Below are 24,597 nucleotides of genomic sequence, written 5' to 3' on the forward strand. Positions count from 1 at the left end.
CCAATAGTATTGTAGTTGGTTTTATCTGCATATTTATGTTTTATTTTGACCTGTTTTATTTTTACTTTGTAACTTTTTTTGTAATTTCTGAATCAATTAAGTTTTTTTTTTTTTTATTGAACTCTTTGCCATTGCAAATTTGCAATTCATACAAAAATTATTAATGTGCATTATTAATGTTTCTAAATGAAAATTCATTTTGAAAACATGTATGAAGTTTTTTTTAATGTTATAAGCGAGGTTAAATAATAGCAATACTTATAATAATATCATAAATTAATGAATCAGATTAAATTAAAATATAGCTGAAAGAATAAGAGTTTTAAAAGTAGCGCGTGCGTTTCCTCCTCCTCCCTGACACGCAGTGACCTTCCGTCTGCTCGCGCGACGACTCTAAACACGCCGCTGCCTTTTAAAGCGCGAGACGGCATGAGCGCTGTCACTTTGACACTGGACGAGGCAGGCTCAGGAGCTTCTGTCGTCTCGTTCATTTACCCCCATTTTCGTTTCCCTTTTTCACCTCGTCGATAACCCACCATCCTTTAATTTTTTCTTTCTCCATTGTACCGTAACTTTCAAAGCCCCTTGTCGCCATGTACCGGTATTTTGGGGAGTTGCTGACTCGCGGAGCGGGAAACGCTCTGGCCTCGGGATGCGTCGAGTCCGCTCTGCCGGCTTCCTCGTCTTTGCTGCGGGTGCGTCAGTACAGCGATGCCGCTGACAAGGAAGATGACCCGAACTTCTTCAGGATGGTGGAGGGCTTCTTCGATCGCGGCGCTGCTATCGTCGAAAACAAGCTGGTGGAGGACCTGAAGACCCGGGAGACGCCGGAGCAGAAGAGACACCGAGTGCGGGGGATCCTCAAGATCATCAAGCCCTGCAACCACGTCCTGAGCGTGTCCTTCCCGATCAAGAGAGACAACGGAGAATGGGAGGTTATCGAGGGTTACCGGGCACAGCACAGCCAGCACAGAACTCCCTGCAAGGGAGGTAAGAGATGTTTTATATCGTGCAGTAGTAAGGCATAACAGATCGGTTTGCTTGTCATGTGTTTTGCGCAACAAGGTTTCACAGCAGTTTGCAGTTGCAAGGAGGCCTAAGTTACATTCATGCTGATAGTGGTTGGCGTAACGACTTGCAAACCTATTCTATTTTTCTTTCTTTCTTTTTTTAAAATGTTTGCACGATTTGAAATATTTGGCTAGATTTGACTGGTCCCCCTGTCAGTAATGCATCACCTTGACACAGCTTGCTCCTGCACAGGTGTAGCCTATGCATTACCTGGGGGCTGAAGCCAGACACAGTGTAGACAGGAACTTAGGATTTTTAAACAACTGGAATTTTAAATAACGGAACTTATGAAATGAACTTATGAAATGAAAACAAAAATAACTTTTAGTTTACAAACATAGCATAAAGTGCTTCAATACAGAGAATGACCATAGACTAATCCAAAACAGAAAATTGCATAGGCCTATTTATATATGTACTTTCACTTCATAAAAGTTTAGCAGAAGACCTCTATGGCTGAATCACAGCCTGATATTCAGTTCAACAGCACTCTTGCTTGTGTTTTTCTTAATAATAATAATAATAATAATGACAATTCGTTAATGGGCAACTTTATTATTAGCCTACTATTACACCAAATATTATATTTTACTTTACAGTAATAATCGATTTTTGTCTTTATTTTTTAAAAATTTCACATGTGTGAAAAGTTGAGATTTTGTTGCTGATAGAAAAATGAGTGAAGACCTTTATGTTTCTGTGTGTATTAGTCTTTTTTTTTTCTATCAAACTTCACATTCCAGATGAAATAGCATGGGGAAATGATATGGCCCTAGCAAGACTATCAGGCTTTAGTGTTCCTTGTTTGCCTTGTTTTGTTACTTTTTTTGTTTTAATATCTGCGGTTTCTGTTTGCCCTCAGATTATGCTGCCAGCTTGACACGTTTATACTGTAGGTTATTAATGTGAACAGCCCAGTTTCTGCTGTTTATACTAACTTGCAACTGATTTTACCTTCTTGCCAAACAAAGGAAACAAGTTGCTTCAAGTCAACTGTGTGTTTTCATGACACAAAGGATCATTCATGTCATTCAGTTAGGTTCATTCATGTTAGGTTAATAAACATTTACCTTGGTGCTGCTAGCTGATAAGTTGGAGGTTTTATGGAATCTATATTCTGTCCAAACAAAAGCATAAGATGTGATTGTACCCGTTTGCTTTCTGTGATTTACAGACATGCTTACTCTAATAGAAGGGGTTTACGTCCATAGCGAGGCACATTATAAATCACGTTGAGGCCCACAGAATCACATTCATTCTTAACAGCAGATGTTGAGGAGCAGTGGTCAATCAAGAGATTTAGGCTGTGCAGAGTGGGAGGGGGGGATGTCATCATGGCTCTGCATTGTGGGTGATTTGTGGGGTGACGTATCGTGAGAGAGGGTTGTAAGGGTGGTTATGGGGTAGGGCTCAGGCGCTCTGACCCATCTGTATGATAGGACTACTCTGCTCACATTTACAGAGTAAATGTATAGTGTATAGTGTTTGCTTGGAGACATCTAACTCACCAGAGTGTATTTGTTCTCATGTTAATGCATATAAGTTAAGGGATATTAATGTGACTGCAGTCATGCAACATTATAAAATTATGAAATTTGGTCTGTTTGACTAGAAATCTTCTGCCGTGTGTGGAAGCTAAGCATTGTTCTCTCTTTTCACTTGTTTATCTGTGTCTTGTAGTGAGTCCATAATAATCCTTTATCTTGAAGGCCACAGCTTCCCAATCTGAAAGATACTGATTTCCTTTTTAATAATAGTACTTAAAGTTGGCATGAAATTAAATTCATCCTTTCTATTTTCTAAATGCATGTTGTAGATCTAATTTTGAAAAATGAATCTGTGCATGTTTCTTTTTAAATTGACCTTGTAATGTTTAATAAAAAGTGTAATAACTAGTGCTGTCAAATCCATTAATCGCATCTAACATAAAAGGTATTGTTTACATAATAAATGTGTATATGTGTATATATAACTTTTTATGTTAGATGCGATTAATCACGATTAATCGATTTGACAGCACTAGTCATAACTGGACCTTCCAGTGAAAATTACAGACTTTTTTCTGGTAACATATGCAGGATTCGTGAAAAATTTTTTGCTGATTAAAGTTGCACATTTTTGAGTGCAGATCCTCCATTTTTGAGTGCACGCCCACATCCCAAAATCCAAACAACAAGCAATGCACATAAAACCATATATAGGCTATATCTCGTTCCATCACGATTTTAGTGAACACCATCGCTGTGATTCTGATAAGACCAGTGCTAATAATCATCTCAGCACAACAACCTTGTTTGATGGATCATTATCTCTTCACAAACCAATGCCGGCTAGCAAATGTATTACATTTTTGAATTTCATGCGTAAAATATCCCTACAAATATTGCATTTAGTGAAAGGTTCCCCATTTAAAGCTTGGCCGATACGAAGTGTCTTGGATGAATCTGAACCAGCCAATCAGAAACACTCGCTTGCTTATCAATCATTTTGGTTTGTAGTTAAAATTTGCAAATGTTCGTAAGTTATCAAAACGTTTGACATCAGTTTCAGCACTTTTAATCATTCATGTGATGCAGACTCTTGATCTTGTTGGCTCAAATCACTGACAAAAGTGCTGTGATTGACATTATCTGTATGTAATAGACAAGATTAGGTACACATTACAAAGTACAAGAGCAATTCAGCCAGAACACACCGTCAGCTAATGGCTCTGTGCATTTCAACATCAGTTTCATCAGCCAAAGTCATGCACGTGAATATCAGAATCACTAGATCAGCAGAAACTTTTTGGCCGCATATCCTTTATATGCAAGTGTAATGGGAAAAAAAAGGATGCCGTGAGTCACACTTGTGCAGAAAGTGCACATCCTGGTTATGATAAAGCACATTTGGCTTGATAAGTGGAGTTGAAGGAGATTCTGTAAAGGTCTCCTGTGTTTTTTATTTTTCTCATCGGTTGGATGCAGTAGGTGATCAGTGCTGAGTCATTCCTCCATTTAAGAGCCCCTGCCAGCTCTCTTACACCATTTTCCCCTCCCCTCTGTGTGTAGACCATTTCAGCTATAGCCGGAAAAAACACATCTGTTCAGCAGGTGAGCTTTTAGATGCAGACAAAACGACGCCTAGAGGAGCTGATTTTCTTACTGATTTTTTTCAGCAAGATCTTATGGTTCCATATTGGCAGGTTTCTCTAGTATTATGAAATTAAATACGATTAAACATTAGAGCACATAATTTGGCTCGTTTGGGCCAGGCATCCTCGTCTGCATTTACAGAAATATTGTGACCAAATCAGTCATTAAATATCATCAAATAATTCCCAGTCTCATTTTCTACTGCTTTTGCAGAATGTCAGTGTCATTTATGTTAATCGTAAAAAGGGATTGATACGTCTGCCAGGGCATGTGGCAGTGTGGGCAAGAGACACACACTCTTTCACACAATCAATCAAGATTCTTGATGTAGCCCGAGTCAGTACAGCCCCCACACACACATGCGCACACATACATACTCACAAATACACATGACTCCCCCAGCACACATGACATTCAGATACCCTTTACTTCTCCAGGTCAGACAGAATATCATGTAGTACTTCCATTTGTTATGTTCCATGTTTCTTTTATCTGGTGTATATTTAGATATTTTTACAACCTGGAAATACAAGGTTAATTCTAAAATTATTATTATTTCATTATATATTTTTTGTAGTGAGTATTCATGCAATCCTTATCCCGCAGTCATGAATGAATGGAAATGTAATGGTCCAATGGAATCCTAGAGGTGTTGTTTCTTTTAATATTTTGTTTATTTTTTTAGTGTATTTTTAATCTTGCATAATGTGTGGTCACATGTAAAATTGGGTCCATTGTCATGTCACTTTCAAACCAAGCAGCTTTCTGCATGTCAGCGCGGTGAATTCGTGTGAACAGCTTGAAAATGAGCGTAATCTGCAATGGAAACTTTTTTTGCCCTCATGTTAAACTCCTGATTGCAAGCATTCATATAGGAATGACTGGATTTCCGTGCAACACTAAATGTGATTGCATTTAAATGTGTCCTTATAAGTGATAATGACGATTTAATTGCAAACCTGATACATTCATTGCTGTTCAACTATTAACACATATATAAATTCATTGATACGAAATAGGTTGTCATTTGGTTTGTTATTTAAAATAGCATATGAATGTGTAGCAGTATGCTTTATTAAAGACAGTCTCTGTGTCCTCTGAGGTCATGCCCGTGCTGTTGCTAGATTTAGGAAACCAACATGAGGCCAATAGAAGGAAGTGATGGTAGCACCTGTCCTAATGGAGCGTGACCAGAGGACAGACGTTGAGCTGGAATTTTAGCTGCATAGCTGGAAAAAGTTGACCTGCTGTGTCCTTCTCAGAACGGTCTAAGCTTGGTTTATTTCTACACTGCATTGTTTGAAATTGAAATGTAACGTCGTCTAATTATACGCAAAGTCTGACGACATCTTGTCGTATTCTGTCCTGTTTATCTTCAGTCAATTCAGCATGAAGACACAGCTAGCAACACCAGCCAAGAGTCTGTATAGCTGCAGAGTGTCTGTTTGTTTAAGCCCATTGTGTGTGTTCTTGGTGTTTGATCCACATTAGTCGGTAGAGGAAAGATCTTTCGTAACCAATTGACTCTTTGTAATGGCTGTGATTAAGTCCAGTTTCATGGGTCCTTTTGCTTTTCTCTTTCAGGTATCCGATACAGCATGGATGTGTCCGTGGATGAGGTTAAAGCTTTGGCCTCTTTGATGACATACAAGTGTGCTGTTGTTGGTAAGCTTTGCAGGGTTTTGTTTTCCCTCAACATCTTTGGGTGAATTTTCCACTTGGTATATTGCTGAATTGTGCTTTAGATCTCTCTCCTACACTCAAATAGATTGTTTTAAAAAAAGCTGTTGTTGTATTTGTTCAGAAAATCTAAATACTCATAAGTTACACATCATTTATCTTCTTCTAGATGTGCCATTTGGCGGAGCAAAAGCTGGAGTGAAAATCAACCCCAAGAATTACTCTGTAAGTACCAGCACACATGTATAGACTCTGAGCACACAGACTCCAGAAATAACTCTTTATCGCGTCAGTGGGCTGTGTTTGCCTTTTTCATGTGCTTGATGAAGTGGAAACACATTTCATGCCATCAGTCCTCCTTTCTCTTTTAAATGGGCCTTGTTCCCTGATTGGATGAAGTCTTGAATAATGGAGTCCACAATATAAAGAGGTTTCAACGTACATATCTAGATCTTCTCTTTGTTGTTCTGTTTATTATCTATCTTAACCTTACTACTAAAGTGAGTGAAAGTGTTTCCTTTTACCCTGTTACTACTTATTTCCATAGGTGAACTTGCTATGATATTGCTTTTTTTTTTCATTTTGTTCATTCGTTTGATCAATCAGTTGACCGATTTTAACACTAAGACCTTTAGCTTGAAATGTGGCATTTCAGTTTTTTGCTTTTAAGGCTGTCATAAGTTATAAGAGAGGGTAAAAAATAGCATTGCGTGATTGATGCAGAGAAGCACTTTTTGATTTACATATAGATTTTTTGTTTTGTGCTGTTCAGGATAATGAGTTGGAGAAAATCACAAGAAGATTCACTATTGAGCTGGCCAAAAAGGGATTCATTGGTGAGTTTGATTCATTAGGCAGCACAACTCTTTTTAACATTGATAGTAATAAGAAATGTTTCTTGAGCACCAAATCAGCATATTAGAATGATTTCCAAAGGATCATGTGACTGAAGACTGGAGTAAGTGTAATTTTTTAATTGTATTCCAATATTGCATATTGTAAAATCGTACTTTTTACTGTAAATTGATGCACATCCAGCATTGGTGCACACAATAAACTTCTTTTTTTTTTTAAAAGACAGACCCCAAACTGTTTAAATATTAATATTATTATGAATATAACAGTACAACACTTAAAATATAGTTCTGTTTATGGTCAGATGCGTTCTCCCTAAACTGAATTATAACAGTGTATATGTTTGTGACAACTATAAGATACCTTTTGTGATATCACTGCTTTGCAACAAATCCGGAGATATCAGGAAATCCTCATTGAGTTATTAACTGTGCTTCCCTGCTCTTTTAACCCGGAAGAGCTTCAGTACCATGGTGCTGTCAAAAATAAGCCCCGCTGTGTGCTTCCCTGCCCCCTCTGGAGCTGTTTTTGGAAATGAATTCTGGGTGTTGGGTTGTTCGCGTAGCTGTTTATCTGGATGCCTTCCTGTTTTCCCTGGCCAAAGCAACTGGCACTGTTGTGGGGGGAAGGGCGGTACGCTCTCACGACATCAGAGCGGGAACTGAAACTCCAGCTCTCCAATAAAACAACACAAGCTGCCTACTCAGATCATTTGTTGCATTGCATCCTAAAATATTTTTCCCTGAGATGTGCAAACAATCAAGCTTTCATATTTAAGTACATTTAGCATGGTTCATGATGGCTGGCGCAAAAGCTGACAATCTCTTTCCTCTCTTCCTTCCTTATTCTTTCCATTTAGGACCTGGCATTGACGTACCCGCCCCTGACATGAGCACCGGTGAGAGGGAGATGTCCTGGATCGCTGACACCTATGCTAACACTATTGCCCACACTGTAAGCAACTGCCCATCTCTTCTAACACCATATTAAATTATTAACCATGCCATATACACATAAAACTCTAGTACAAAGACAATAGTCAGCAGAGATCTTCTGTAAGAAGTGAATCTTTTATCTTTTCGTAGCTTTATCAGGAACCTTACACCCTTTGTTTGTCTGTCTTTGATAGTGTTATGCTATCTATATGACAGCCTGTGCAATGTTTACCCTAGTGCCCTAATAAATGGATAAGTCGCAGCTTTATTTGCACGGACAATAGCAACCAGTTTGCTTTCTTATTATATATGTGCATATTTTGGAGTGTTTTTCCTTCTTGTGATATGATTCTGGATGACAGCTTGTTCAGTTGGAGTATGAAGATGCCTGAAGCAGAAAGAGGCTGTAGATTACCATGAAATGGCCACGTCGTACAGATTTTCTCTCAGTCTCTTAGTCTCTGTGTTTGCTATGGTGCTTGTGGTCAGGGTTATTTCTCCTAGAGGGCTCTTATTATAGTTACATCATCCCCTAATGCAGTGCTAGCACTATCACTATGGCAACAAAAGAATGGTCACATCTTGTTCTTTTTTATACTTTTAAATGGCAGGGTAATGATGACTATGTTAAACAATATCCAGCTTTACTAATCCTGAAAAGACATGGAAAGGGTATTTGGATGCAAGATTTTTGCCAAGTCAGGCTGAAGAAGGCAAGAGTCTAGTCACATCCAAGCACAATGGCACCCTAGAAACAACTTGACTTAAGAATATACAGCATTTTATGTAACATTACATTTTCTGTAGCCTTAATATTTGATGAGATGTGCTACAAGCACAGACAAATATTTGAGACCCTGTCTATATCTTAATAAAATCAGTTTTCATAAAATTATGTTATAACAAAATTATGATCAATAGTTATTTCCACATTATGGCTCATAACAAATAAGTGGCATTAAAAATTAAATTAAATTCGATAAAATATCTATACAATAATTTTTTTTTTTTTTTAATTCACAATAAAAGACTTAAGATTAAAATCAGTTGTTTTAAATGCTACAAGTATTAGTGTATTTAGGTATTAATGTGTAGTATGAAAAATGAATATTCATTTTGAGATTTTCTAAAGATTACTTTGTACAGTGTTCTTAAATAGCATGTTTAAAGATTCACTTTTAAGTGAGCATTAGAGGACAAAAACAAATCAAAATCTATTTTATTTTAGTATGATTTATAAACCAGTATTTATTTCAAATGAGCTTTTATTTTATATTTTCAGTTTTCATTTTAATTTAAGTTTGTTTTTTTATATTTCTATTTAGCTTAGATTTATATTTATTATTATTTTTATAATTTATTATATATTTAGAAGTTTGTTGCCAAGGCAACATTTCTAATTTTTGGTTTTATGCATGCCAGGCCAGTAGTTGGCGATGTCACTTTGTAAATAAATACTACGTGCCTATATATTGAACCAACACGCTCTATGCACGAACGCTGCTGGCGTATTTCCGTTAGAATCTCAGTCAGCGTCCTTTCTTCCGCATAGCGTGTTCTATAGCGAAGTGTACTAGCGGCAAATCCTTCATAAAATTAATTTTCTCAGAAACGTAGACAACAATTTTAGAAACCGATTCGCTAGTCGGATTTCGCATGATATGAGAGAATACTCACCCTCAAAGTTGTCAATGTAGCTCGAAATATATAATTTAAAGCCCTTCTCTTTCTTACTCTTAGGTGTGACAGCTAACTGCCTCACAATATTGTTAACGTCATTCACGTTAACCGCTGGAAGTTCTTGTAAACAGTGAGTGTAATTTGCCGTTATCTCCACCGAATGCAAAAACGGCTTCTGACGCAGCACCATATGTAACTGGGCGTGCATAGAGCCTACTGTGCCTGAAAACAAGTCCTGAAAACAAGTCCTGAAAAGTGAAGCCAAAGCATTTCAATGGCCCCCTGGCGGCTGGCTGCAGTATCGGTCATAAACCCCGCCCTCTCCATGTAATCGAATGGGACGCGAGCCAAACTAATAAATCCAATTACACTTCAAATATATGTTTTTTCCAAAGATTGATTCTGTCATTTTAGGTAGTTCTTATCACGCAGATGTATGTTCAGGTTTTTGTTTTCCCATTAAGCTTGGTTTTAATTAGTTATTTGATGCTATAAAAAGGGGTGTAACATCATGATTGACAGCTGTGCATGCGATTGAGTCTGCACAGACTCTGGCTCCAAATGACGTAATCGGCAACGACCAATACTGGCATATTTTGGCTTCATTTTTCTACAGTGGAAGGAAGCAGAGATGTGCTGTCTGTCTTTTTTTACAGTCTATGGACTGAACACGTTGTATGCGTGCGCATGACGTCACTGTTTTCACAAATTCATGTTTTTGTAGTTTACACAGCGATGATAACTGTATTGTCAACTTGCACTTTGAAACCCTTTAAAAAAGAAAAAAATAATTTCATTTTCAGTCCCCCAAAACACTGTTGTCACTTAAATGAACAGCCAAAATGCATAAAAAGTTTTCTGTTTTTAGTTTAAAACGGTGTCGTGTAAATGGCCCCTAAACACTGGTCTAAAATGTAAAAATGGGGGGAATGAGCATGAACAATGAAATATCCAGTACGAACCATTACTGACTAATTAAAAAAGGTATAATGAATGCTGCTTTGTCCAAATGTCCCTTGTGTTTGATGTGTTTCAAACACAAGGGAAGCTCTGTCTGCAAGGGAACAGTAAATGATTGATGGTATCAGTGGACTGGAGTATACTGCAGTTAAGTTTATAAAGGGCAATAATTGATCTTCACTAATACTGCAGTCTCAGCAGCAGATTTGTGCACAGTGGCAGTCGAGGGAGACGTTGAATAAGCTTTGACTCAGACAAGCAAATCAGCTTGATGGAATATGATTTGATAGCAAATATGTTTTTTTTAATGTGTGTACACTTGTTTGGAGGGTAATTAGGTTTTTGTATGTTGTTGTCCGTCCCCAGCAGTAATCTCTGCCCTGGTCCATTTGCTGTTGTGCGTCATCTGTGAGTAGAGCACAGGTCTTCTATCTCGTTGCCGTTTCCTCGTTCATTGACAAATAGGGCTATAATAGCTGCCCTTGGGGAAGCTTGCAAGCTGCGTTTGGTGTGCGACCCCTCTCACGTACCCTTAGGACAGTATGTGACCCCCTCACATCAATGCAAGAACTCTAGTTGTCGGTGTATCACATGTTGTCCTCGTCCTAACCACTGAACAGCCCTGACTGGTGCTTGTGTTTTTAGATAAGGAACAGACAACCACTGTTGGAAACAGAAACTGTTGGCTTAAATGTTGAGTTGAGAACCAAGAACTTTTTTGAAACTGGTTTCATTTTGAAAAAAATACTGGAACTGAATGTTTTACATTCAGGTCCATAAATGGTTCCGCATTAATGTATACGTTATAAACTGTTATGAATGTGTATCTTTTTTCTTTCTTTTTTGTTACGAGAAAATAGTATTGTTTAGTGGATTTGAAAACAGAATGAGTAAATATTTTGAAAGAGTTTTTTACATATATATATATATATATATATATATATATATATATATATATATATATATATATATATATATATATATAATTTAGTTCTCTTTTGAATTTTGTTGTTTTTGAAAAAAAAATGGTTACTTAAAAAAATAAAGCCTATATAATTTATTTTTTCAGTTTTAGTTTGATATTATGGTACATAAAGTGAGAAATGAGAAATGTGCATTTCAAGAACACAACAGCATTGTTATAGTCACAAAAAAAAAAAAAAAAAATAATAATAATAATAATAATAAACAATACAAAAAAAAAAAAAATAATAATAATATATATATATATATATATATATATATATATATATATATATATATATATATATATATATATATATATATATATATATATATATATATATATATATATATATATATAATTTATTTATTTATTATTTATTATTATTTATATATTATTATTATTTATTATTATTATTATTTTTTATTTTTTTGTGAATATAACAATGCTGTTGTGTTCTTGAAATGCGTGTGTAGCTGTGGTAGAAAGCATAATACACTAATCATTTTGCCTAATTCTGTTTCTGTAGGATATCAATGCCCACGCCTGTGTGACGGGTAAACCCATCAGCCAGGGTGGCATCCATGGCAGAATCTCAGCCACTGGTCGTGGAGTCTTCCATGGCATTGAGAACTTCATCAATGAAGCCTCCTACATGAGCAAACTGGGCCTGACCCCTGGATTTGCAGACAAAACCTTCATTATTCAGGTACGTGCATAGAGGACCATTTGAAGAGGCTAAACTGACAGCATCAACTTAACTTCAACTAGTTTTCTTACTATATTTGAATAGTTAGTCTATAGTTTTTCTATACAATAATACTTCAATGGTGGAGTGATACAAGTAAAATCTCTATCAAATAGAGATGTTTAGCAGAATGTTCACACTGCTCTTTTTCATACAGTGAAAGCTTATTGTGACCAGGAACTGTCAAGCTCCAAAAAAAAGGTTGACGTCACAAAATGTTTGTTACATAAAGCTATCCAATGACTTCAGAAGCCTTTTAAAATTGTGCACAAGTCATATGGACTACTTTTTGTTATTTTTGGAACATGACTGCCACTGGTCAAAATATGTTTTCATTTTATGGAAAAAGCATTGTTAACATTATACAAACCTTCTACATTTAGCACATAAAGTTATTCCAGTTTTGGAACAACACGAAGGTGAGAAAATGGTTACAGAACATGGTTTCATTTTGGGCTGAAATAACCGCATAATATGCTGCTGACTAAATATCAATTTTGCTGACGCAAAAAGGGAAGAGTCCGTCATATGTCAGCATATAGTACATCTCAGTTCCTTTGAAGTCATGTGAATTAAGAATCCCACAGCAAATCACTGCTCTCCTTTACAGCTGTGAAATCTGATGACTTGACTATGATCCTGTAGGTTTATTCTATAGGATTAAGATTTAGTCTTACAAATAAAGCCGAAAGGGGTTTTGTCGGAGTCTTTGAGTTCTGATGAATTGTTTAGTCTTAGCCACAATGTGATGGAAACTCCTAAAATCAATCTGTGCATCCCAGACTGCAGGGGGAGGGGATTCTCATCAGCTGTTGCTCTGGGATTACTGTCTCACGAAATTACATTTTCTTTTTAAAGATTTACTGGCATGTGTAGCAAAGACGAGAAGATGCTGTCACGTGTTATGGATTTAGAGCAGTGTAGAGAAGAGATAGCCCAGTCATTAGTATGAAACAAAGCCTCGGGAGTGGAGTTGATTACATAATTCTGTTGCACTGAGTTGGAATGACTGCTTCCCGTTTGTCCTTTTGTAGTGTGAGCAGCCATATGCATTTCCCTTTTCAACATGCACATGACAACTTGCCAGAAATACCCTTTAATGTGGTGAAAATCTTGCAAAGACAAACATTTGGAAAAGTGGTTCTGCAAAATATTCATATAAATAAAAATTAAATTAAAAAATATTTTTTTTTTTTATACGTTGTATAGCAAAACATTCAAGTATCATCACGTTCACCACAGACCTTAATTTACTCATCAATTGAAAAAACATTATAAAACATAGGAAAATTGAGGGAACCAGTGGCAAATTAGTCTTCCGGGTTTTGACGTCATCCCTGCACCACTCTTATTTTAGAGCCAGTGCTAGAGCTAGCCTGTGCTGTATCAAACCACACGGGGGCGCCACTTCCACACACAACAAAAACTGTTCTCAGGATTGTGTTTTAATCACAAGTTCACCTAGTTTCTTATCCTGTCATGCAGGGTTTCGGTAATGTTGGTCTGCATTCCATGCGTTACCTTCACCGTTATGGTGCCAAATGTGTGGGAATTGCTGAGATCGACGGCAGCATCTGGAACCCCAACGGCATGGACCCCAAAGAGCTGGAGGAATACAAACTGGTCAGTTAAGGGTCCTTTTACAATTGCTTTTCTGAAACTCTAGTGAGAATTTGCCCTTCCATCTGTACTTGAACTGGTTTTTGAATATGTTTGTGCTTTATCTTTAGCAACATGGTACCATTGTGGGCTTCCCCAACTCTCAGCCGTATGAGGGAAATATTCTGGAAGCTCAGTGTGATATCCTCATCCCTGCAGCTGGAGAGAAACAGCTGACCAGGAAGAACGCTCACAATATCAAAGCTAAGGTCCGACTTCAACAGCATCATCCAGTTGAGCTTATGTTTAAATGCCCTTCACCCATGTTGAACATACTATAATTGTCATCTTTTTATGAATTCAGATTATTGCTGAGGGTGCTAATGGTCCCACTACACCAGATGCTGACAAGATTTTCGTAGAGAGGAACATCATGGTCATTCCAGTAAGAGAACTTTGTTATATTTTCTCAAATTTTGACGTGCTTCAGGAAAATGGAAAGAGGAATAATTTATTTCTTGATGTACAGGACATGTACCTGAACGCTGGAGGTGTCACAGTCTCCTACTTTGAGTGGCTGAAAAACCTGAACCATGTCAGCTATGGTCGCCTGACCTTCAAGTACGAGAGGGACTCCAACTACCACCTGCTGAGTATGTGTTTAAACTTCCTCCAACAGCACTACAGCGTCCTATCGGCCTCAGTCACTCAAAGAGTAGCAGCGTGAATCAATAGAGGTTGCGGTGAACTTGCATCATGAATGCATCGGAGACAGTATTCAAAGCCATTTTCTACCAACATGCATCTTGATCTCTTCAGAATGTTCTTTGCAACATTCTTGGTCATGTTCTTGTTTTTCCTTTGTGATTCTCTTTCCTTTTATCACTCCCTCCCTTTTGGCATTTTTTCTTGGCATGCAGACAGAACTGCATGACACGGTTTCCTACAGTAGAGTTTGCACCATCCCTGCTCTTGTGTTCTATATGTACTGGTCTATATGCCCAGTGGTGGGCGAAGTACACAAATTGAGTAAAAGTACAGATGCACTCATTTAAACCTTTATTTAACCAGGAGAATCCCATTGAGATTAAGAACCTCTTTTGCAAGGGTGACCTGGATTGAACAAGGGTGACTCATAAAATTAATAAAAGTATTAAGTACTCATTTTCAATTTTCAATCATTTTGATTTTTAATGTACTTAAAGGTATAGCGGAGGATTTTCCTGAATTTTAGAAAAGAACCGCCCTCTCCAATTTTTGAAAAAATGCACATGCGCAACACTCTAACTTACCTGCTCCCGAGAGGGAATGCCTCTGAAACGTGTGCACGAGAGAGCATGCACGAGCCTAGTTCTCCTCGTACCATTTGGTCATAAGACAAATTGAGATGTTTACCGTGTCTGCGCGGTGCGTGACTTGTGCCAGGGCTAGCATCGCTAATCATAACTTGCATTAACTTTTACTAGCAGTGATTTTAAATGGATTTCTCCAAATAGCATGCCAAACTTTACCTGTCGAGTAGAAACTTCGCGACTGAGGCATCAGTGGGAAGCCCAACCTGTGCTTTTAGCGCACGCCAGCGTGTGAAATATTCTCCCAAAAACACTGGTCTTGTTTCTTTCTTCAGAGGCCTTTCTCTTGCGACCCTCAGACATTTTGAAAAAACCCGGTGAGAACGGCGAGCTTCAATGAATGGCTGAAACCGTAGCTCACCACACATATACACCTGAAAGTGCGCATGCGCAGAAAGCGAAAACTACCTAGGGACGAACACGTACGACGGCCTTACGTAAACATATCACCAGAATGATTGACAACTAGGAGGACCAATAGTCTTGATGATCCACCCGGAAAAAGAAAATCCTCCACTATACCTTTTAAGTATTAAAAGTAAAAAGTATTGATTGATATTTAATCATTTAATATTATATATTTTATATAATCCTACTGTTTAAAATACCCGGGGTTGCTGGGTCTGACATCATGAATTATAAGGAATTATCAAGTAGCCAGCAATATTCAGTTAGAAAGATTAGTGGATGTATATAAATATGTATTGATTTGCAAGTAAGATTAAGTAACATTTTATTACCAAATATCCATTTAGGTTACTGATACTATATATATACTATATATATATATATATATATATATATATATATATATATATATATATATATATTTTTTTTTTTTTTTTATATATTTTTATATATATATAATTTTTTATATATATTATATATATATTATATATATATATATATATATATATATATATATATATTTTTTTTTTTTTTTTTTTTTTATATTTTTATATATATATAATTTTTTATATATATTATATATATATATTATTTTTTATATATATTTTATATATATATATATTTTTTATATAATTTTTTTATATTTATATATATAAATATATATATATATATATATATATATATATATATATATATATATATATATATATATATATATATATATATATTATTTTTTTATTATTATTTTTTTATTTTTTTATTTATTTATTATATAAAATTATATATAATGAAATATATAACATAGTATTTAAAAATTACGTGTTGACAAACAATATAAAAACAGGCGTAACATAGTCGTGACAGATATGATTTACATTCACAATAATCAATCCTAAAGTTCAGCATTAACTTACTTTTCCCACCATCAGTCATGTATACACAAGTTCAGAGGATCTCTAGTTCTTGGCTCATTTTGAGTCTGATTTATTAACTCAGTGAATTGTTTGCTTTTGAAGAAATGTGTCAGTGTGACTGAAGTAAAGTTGGCTAACATTACAGTGTGATGGTACTGATTTCATAAATAAATTACAACTAAATAAAGATACAAGTAAATTATCATAAATAAATGTGACTTGATTTGTGATCCCTTTTAAGAAAAATCAGTGTAGCACAAAAGTCAACTTTAAAATAATATATATATATTTTTTAAACAATTCAAATGTATGCTCAGTAATTGTTAGTGACAATTTGCACCCTTAAATTGTGCTTTTGTGCATTTGATCAAATATCGCTTTCGACCTCTGCTGAAGGGAATTTGAGTAAATGATCAACCTGTTTGCTTTTGTTTCTTTCTTCCAGTGTCTGTGCAAGAGAGTCTTGAAAGGAAGTTTGGAAAGCAGGGCGGCCCCATCCCAATTGTCCCTACTGCTGATTTCCAGGCCCGCGTAGCTGTGAGTGTCCATAAAGATTTACATTCTTTGCCTTGTGTGCATGTTTTTCTTTTATGAATTAATAAATGTTATGTATCTTTTATTTATTTTTATGCATTATATTTTATTTATTCTTATATTAAATTTAGTTGTTTATTATTTATTAGTATAACCATTTCAAATCCATTTAGTGAATTGTGGTAGCAGCAAAAAAAAAAAAAAAAACATTTGAAAAACACACACACACACACACACACACCCATATATATATATATATATATAATGACAGTGGGCTTCAGTGGAGTAGACTGACTTGTGTATCACAATAATTAGTTATCACCTAAGCCACCACAGTAGCTTATTTCAATTATACCAGATATTGACTTCACTGTCTGAAAAAACAAACAAAAACAATTTCAATTGATTTATGTACCTTGTGAACAAAGCCTTAGAGTTCTGTTTAGGACCAGCAATTCTTAACCCTCATGTCAAGTTTGTGCATTGATGTGATGTGTTTGTGTTTGACACAGGGAGCCTCTGAGAAGGACATTGTGCACTCTGGTCTTGCCTACACCATGGAGAGGTCGGCTAGGGTAAGCTATTTTTCTGTCATTGAAGAGTTTTGAAGGCCACAGGCTGAAGCTGACGCCCATAGAACCACTCAATTATACTGCCTGTAAAACGACAACAGGTAGAGCAGGAACCGCCCTTAACTCCCCCCTCAGCTGCTTTATAACAGCTTTGTGTTGCCATGAAATGGTTCAAATATTTTTTTCAAAATGTTCAGCCCTCGCTTCAGGCCCATTTTAGTATTGTGTGATATGATCACCGTGCAAAGAAAGCCACCTCGCCCATTGCACAGATGTTGTTAATATTTATTGATGCAAACCTGTATTCATGAAGTAATATTTTCCTTTGCAGCAAATTATGCGCACGGCAAACAAGTACAACCTGGGCTTGGATTTGAGGACGGCAGCTTACGTCAATGCCATCGAGAAGGTCTTCAAGGTGTACAATGAGGCTGGCCTGACCTTTACATAAATGACACACGATTCCCTTTGCAAAAAGAAGACAAAAACATCCATAAACCTCTCGATTTCCCCCCTCCACAACCCTTTTAACATATGAGAATTTACTTCAGCCTAAACCCCCCATCTCCTCTATTATAACACTATCACACTGTCATATCTCAAATTCTCTGTCCTCGTGAGTTTGAGAGCTATAAAGTGGTTTATTCTGTTCTGAGGCTGCAAGTTTCACTGCTTTGCTGAATATGATGTGGTCTCAAAACAAACTGGCACCAATAATCAGGTTTCTCAAGTGTTTCTTGTTGTAACTTGTTTATTTTGTCCCTGTTTTTTTGTACTGATCTGTGGTAAACTAACGTGATCCTCTTCAAATGCAGCTGATTTTAAATGTCTGTTGATTTGTCATATTGGCCCTGGCTTCCTCTCTCCTCAAAATATCACTTCAACATGGTGCGTTTTTGTTCTCTGTCATGTTGCGGTAGGTTTTATCTACTTTATTCATATTGTTCGGTGTTGCAAACCATTTATGGTTATTGCTTCAGTAGAATAAGAAGAGTTAAAGATGCCTTACACCTGTGAGCAGGAGTTTTATACTCAGAGAAATTTTCTTTGTCACTATAATTCATGTAATGCATCACACAGAGGGAAACCCAGCCATGTTTAGCCTCATCTCAATGTTTTGGCCTAGAGATATAATGAAGTTCTAGCTAACAGTGTGCAGTACATTTAGATACAGACTTTTTTTGTATCCGAGGCAGTTCATTCCACATAACTTTTAGAGATCAGATAGTTGTTAGCATGCAGCTAATGTTAAACTAGAGGGCCCGAGGCACTTGCACTCAAAGGAGAGCAGGAAGTTGCTCACCAAGCTTATCTGCACCCATATCTGGAACTCTGTTTTGGAAATTTATATTGCCTTTTTTGTTGAGAATAAAACAACTGTCATATATTTTCTGTTGTATTTTGTATCTATTTCTCAGTGTCACCATAATACTTACATTCCTTCATTACCACATGAATGAATTCTTATGCAGTTTATTTTCACATTCACATTAGAAATCATAATTAGGATATCAATACATTAAAATATTTCATAATTCCAATAGTTATTGTTCAGTTTCTATTAAAGGTAAATGAACAGGCCTTTGTGGAAGTGTTAGGTTCAGCAATTTTATGGCAGTATTTCAATTGAGGAAAATGGGTGAATTTTAACCCTTAAATGCATACCTCATTCACTACCCTCCTCATTATTTTTTTACTACTATGATATTAGACTACATAGCCTATAATAAAAGATAATGAATTTCAAACCTGAACCAAACATATTTTTATTCAAAGATCAACAGTCTGTCTTTAGTCTGGCACAAAAACAACATTAAAATTATGAACTCAAATGTCATTGTAAAAACAAAACAAAAAACAATTGACTGTTGTAACAGTGCAGAAATCAGACCATTCAGGCTATAGCCTAACGTTAATAAGCCTTATGCCAAAATTATTATTACAACTAAATTGTCGATGTAGATGTAGACAACTAAATAATTGTGTAGATGATTTGCTGTGTGTAATCCGACATCAGACCCAAGTATTTTTTGCACACAGTGCCGTGACCTATCAGTCACTCCTTTACGACTGGCTGCCTACACATTCACTATCCACTATCCTTTCCTATCCAGGAAAGTTTCGAAAAAGACCCAAATATCGCCTATTCATTCCTTTTCTTACTTGAATAGGGTAAAAAATGTTAACCTTTAGATATCACCATGAAAATTACTGAGTTGATTACTTACATCAAGACAAACAAAAAATGTATTACAAGTTTTTTTTTATTGTTTGTTAACATGGACAAACGGTGCATAATCTAATTACGTAGGCTATGTGCTAATTTGCATAAATACCACAACAGGTCTAAACACTGCCAGGTGAAAATGTCTTGTTGAATCTTGTTGACACATAACAGTAAAATACTTGATGTTAAGGTCTGAATGGAACCCATTTATGAAGAAGTACTTTAAATCAGCCTTTATTAATTATTATTGCAGAGATGGGGTTTGGGGCTGGGTCCGTGGGACTGTTTCTGGGGATTCACTTATTTTGCCTACCTTTTGTCTTCTGCATTCTCCATACCGTTGTCTCCTGTTCTTCCCTCAGACTTCCCCAGCCCCAAACCCAATCTCTTAAAAATTAATAAAGGCTATTCTAAAGTAGCCTACTTCTTCCTGCCTCTATGTATCAATGCTCATGGGTAGCCTAAATGGGTTCCATTCAGACCTTAACATTAAGTATTTTAATAAATATGATCTGCCCAAATGCACTATAAGAAGTATATCCCTTTAACTAACCAACCAGTTCCTTAATAACACTTCCTTGATGAAGTGACATGATTTTGGTGGGAAAACAAAAGAACAACATCAGTGAGTGTTAGCAATAGATTTTATTGACTTCGTGATGTTTCTCTCATTTTAAAACATGACATCCTGTTTGACAAAATTACAGCAATCATGTTAAACCTTTCAAAAGATGGCTAAAATATATAAACGAACCTAAACCTGTTCAAACTCAATCACTTACTGAGCAATGGCTCTTAAATTCTTCATTTTCATCAAGCGTCCTGTTAATTTTATTGCCATTGTCTAAATAATAGTTTACTTATGTTCATAATTTTCATAATTTATTTCTGAAAGTGCTTTTTATACAAATAACTTGAACAGTAAAATGTAAGTTACAGAGATCAAAATGATACTGCAAAACAGACGTATACAGAAAATGATCTGCTTCAGACATTGCCTGTTTCTAGATGAAAAAATGTACAACTCCTGGAGACATATATTATTCAATGCTGAAAGTTAGAATATAATTGCAGATGGATGGGGTCCAGTTAGCCTACAGCGATGAGTGAGATAGTGAAAGTCCATGTTTAAAGTATTCAGGTTCACTTCAACAGGCCCTTCCCAAAGGACAACGCCTGCTCGGCTGCCTTATTGGTTGCAGCGTCTGTAGCAGCTTTGCCGACCGCGCCGCTCAACATATCGCCAATGCCTACGCAGACACAATGTATTGATCAGAGAGATTTCAACTGGATGAATATGATAGTGGAAGAGTTTGAGATTATCTTCCCAATAGCTCCTTTTAAAAGAAAAGCGAAATATTACCTCCTTCCCCTTTCTGGTCTTTTGCGCCGGCTGCCTTTTTCTTGTCTCCTCCGATCAATCCTCCAATTTTGTCCTTGGCCACCACAGCTAATGAAACATTTACAAGAGTTAATGATCTTGTCTGTACATGTTAGCTGTAAATTACAGAAATTACTAGCATGCGTTCCACTTCTTGGAAGTTGGAACTAACTTACATTGGTTTTCAGGCATCAATTTCAAGTTAATGTAACCTTGCAATGAACAAAAAGATTATAAAATATGTTTCTGACTTACCAGCCTGGTCGATAATCTTGTCCACATTCTTGTCCATGTTTCCTGTTTGTCAGTCTGGAACTGTGTGTGTGCATCAGAGACGTGCGTATTTATAGGCTGTTGTGTTTAACCTCTTTACACACACCCCAAAGCATTAGATGAGAAACACCCTCTCAAACTCATAGCATTCTTTATCTCTGTCACTCCATGTCAACATTAAAGGAGCATTCGAGCTTGGGAGAGTGTTTTCATCAACCCATTTAATTGCTAAAACAAGCCATTCAACTTCAACAGTAACCCCCTCAGGGTCAGAAGTATAGTGTTTGTATTGTTTTCAGGGCAGGGCATCGGACACATTACTATTAAAGTACTGGATATACAAGCTTTCGCTGTTGTTAGACAATACAGGGTTGCGTGACTCATGAAGGAAGCAGTTGAAGAATTTATTATGAGACAAAATGAAGCCAAGCTGTCGGTGGTTTTACGGTGATTGGTTTGGTTTTTGAGATTTACAGCATCTGGAATCATTTGTGATCATTTTCCTAATGTCTTGTGCATTTTGATACTAAAGAATGTGTTTGTTTGGTGGATTTGTCGAAATTCAGGTGCAAAGGAAAAGAAACCTCTACGGGGTCCAATAGTCAGAGACGACACTGAAAATCTAGGATTCAAAAGTTAAATTTAAAGGAAAGCAATATTACAATATTAAAATCTAGGAATATATGGGTGAATTTAAATCATTTAACTACTTTGGTTGGAGTGACTATTGCAATTTTTTTCAAATGCTTTGCACTAACTTCTAACATGAAAAGCCACACTTGTGACCACAATGAAAATCCTGGATTTAACAATTAAATTAAGGAGAGATTTGGGATTTTGAACAAAAAATAATAAAAAACAAAACAGTATAACATTGACTAAGTGAATGAGAAATATTCAAGATCATTACTCGTTTCTCAAAAGAGCAAATTAGTGATATTGGCCACATGAACTTCTTTGTGCCAAAGGTCGGATTTATGCAGGTACTTCAGAGGAATACCATATTACCATGTTAGTTGTCCAAAAAAGACAAAAAACATTTTGAACCATGACACTTTTTGTTCATAGCGACATGCAATGAAATAAAAATTCATTAAAGATATAGTTATATATAGTTATATGTATCATTACTCACCTCGTTGTTCCAAACCTGTATGAGTTTCTTTCTTCTGTTGAACACAAAAGAAGTTTTTGTTTTTGGCACCCATTGACTTCTATAGTATTTTTCCCTACTATAGAACGACTGTCAACTGTTTGATTGACAGCATTTTTTTAAATATCTTCTTTTGTGTTCAACAGAGGAAAGAAACACACAGGTTTGAAACAACTTGAGGGTGAGTAATGATAAAATTTTAATTTTTGTGTGAACTGTCCCTTTAACTGACTGCATATAGCATATAGGCCAACCTGCCTCTCATTTATTTATTTTTTATTATTATGTTATAGTTTTTTCAAAGCAGACACTATAGATTTTTCCATACAGCAGCATTGTTATTGCTCTATTCAACAAATGTTCTCACTAAACAGACTCACTAACCAATAGTTTGCTCTGTGTACTGGGAGTGTACTGATGGATCCCTAAAGCGTGATGTCCTGAAGGAGTGGTGGATAATTGCTGTGGTCTGTATGAATGTGTTTTGGCTTGATGTTTGTTTGCTAAATAGCAGTTCAGATCTTGATCCTGCAGCGCTAGCAAATAAAAATCTTTCTGTGCAGTTCATTACCCTTCATCCCCATATTCCACTGGCATGATAAGGAAAACAATAGAATAAACAATAATTCATCATGTTAGCCCCCAAATACAGCCTGGCTCTATTATGTCTATTATGATCAAAAATATTTATCTGTAAATGATATTTAGATTCAGAAACTAAAGGCTAGTACACAGTTTTTCATCTTTGCTTATCTCCTCTGTACCCTCCATTGATGGTGACCAGCAGCATTGGTAGTAAATACAATTAACAACTCTACTAACTTCACAATTTCCGTGTGAATTTAACGACCTGTAACAAGCTATTTGCTCCAACAGATGAAAATGCTAGAGGGTGTTTGGTGTGTAGAACATTTAAACAAAAAGGCCTATACAAGTACACTAAGTGAGCTAAAGGCAAAGAACAGTGTAAGGTTTGGTGCGATTAACAAAAATTGGAATCATTTTCCTTTTTGTGAGTATAAGCACTACAAGGTTTGGCCAAAACAGAATGCAATAAAATATGTTGTATAATGTACATAGTGCACATCGCTCTGGAATACTTGATTCTGAATGATCAGTAGCAATGTTCTTGATGCGATTGAGAGATTTAAACACAATTGTCATGATAGACGGCAAACAATCATTGATGGCTGAGGAAATGACACAATATAAATCAATAACATATAAACCTTTGAGAGTATGTGTACAAATTTAGTTATGTTATCTTGTACAATATATAAATATAGATAAATATGTGCAAAATGTGTGAATATGTTATTTTAGCAGGGCAGTAGTACATAAAAATATCCTATAAATGTAGTATGGTGTCCAAATATATGCACTTCAACTATTATACAGCTCTTTACATACCATATATGCAGAATCTGTAGGCTAGTTTATGATAACTAAAGTGTTTAGGGTCCAATTCTCACTATTAACTAGTTGCTTATTAGCATGCCTTTTACTAGAATTGTTACGGACTGCTCGGAGACACGAAGGTTAGATCCAAATGCAGCTTTATTGGCTGGGGAAATCCAGAGGCGTAATCCAATGTACAGGTTAGGGTCATACACAGGCAGGCAGTCAAAACGAAGAAACAAACAAAACCAACAAACAGGCAGGGACCAGAGGCAAGAGAGTAATCCAGGGAACAGGGCAAGATATCAAAAACCAAGAAACAAGAAAACCAGGGAAACGCTCAGAAATGCAGTGTAACACTTAACAAGACTTCGCGGTGAGTGAATGAATGAACAAGGTATATATAGACTGAGACTAACAGGATGATGAGACACAGGTGAATGCAATCAGTGAATGAGGTACAGGTGAAAGTGATCAGTGAAGTGATAATGAGTCCAGGCAGTGAGTTCTGGGAAATGTAGTTTGAGAGTGGATGATAGTCTTATGTGGAGTGCCCTCTGGTGGCTCTCAAGGGCAATTCCAGCTGGTGATCGTTACAAGAATATTGGCTGTTTATTAGTACTTATAAAGCACTTTACTTATTCTAAAGTAAATGATGACACAATTTTCATTTTTGGTTGAACTATCCCTTTAATTCTACCCAATACCTAAACTTAACAACTACCTTACTAACTATTAATAATCAGCAATTAAAAGTTT

The 24,597-nt window shown here is 36.2% G+C and overlaps 2 protein-coding genes across 2 annotated transcripts in view; one reads left to right on the forward strand and one right to left on the reverse strand.

Annotated features, from left to right (window-relative positions):
• The window catches only part of LOC307146748 (oxoeicosanoid receptor 1-like), a 424,896-nt gene that overhangs the window by 287,495 nt on the left and 112,804 nt on the right, over positions 1–24,597 (reverse strand). The window lies entirely within an intron of this gene.
• On the forward strand, positions 366–18,793 carry glud1b (glutamate dehydrogenase 1b). The gene is made up of 13 exons (XM_079850990.1): positions 366–990; positions 5,790–5,870; positions 6,055–6,110; positions 6,658–6,721; positions 7,600–7,694; positions 11,809–11,988; positions 13,513–13,650; positions 13,758–13,895; positions 13,991–14,071; positions 14,156–14,279; positions 16,746–16,837; positions 17,347–17,409; positions 17,738–18,793. The coding sequence occupies exons 1-13, from the start codon at positions 594–596 to the stop codon at positions 17,855–17,857; spliced, it is 1,629 nt and encodes a 542-aa protein (XP_079707116.1). The 5' UTR covers positions 366–593; the 3' UTR covers positions 17,858–18,793.

Source organism: Squalius cephalus (assembly GCF_949319135.1).
Source record: "Squalius cephalus genome assembly, chromosome: 19".
Lineage (NCBI taxonomy): Eukaryota > Metazoa > Chordata > Actinopteri > Cypriniformes > Leuciscidae > Squalius > Squalius cephalus.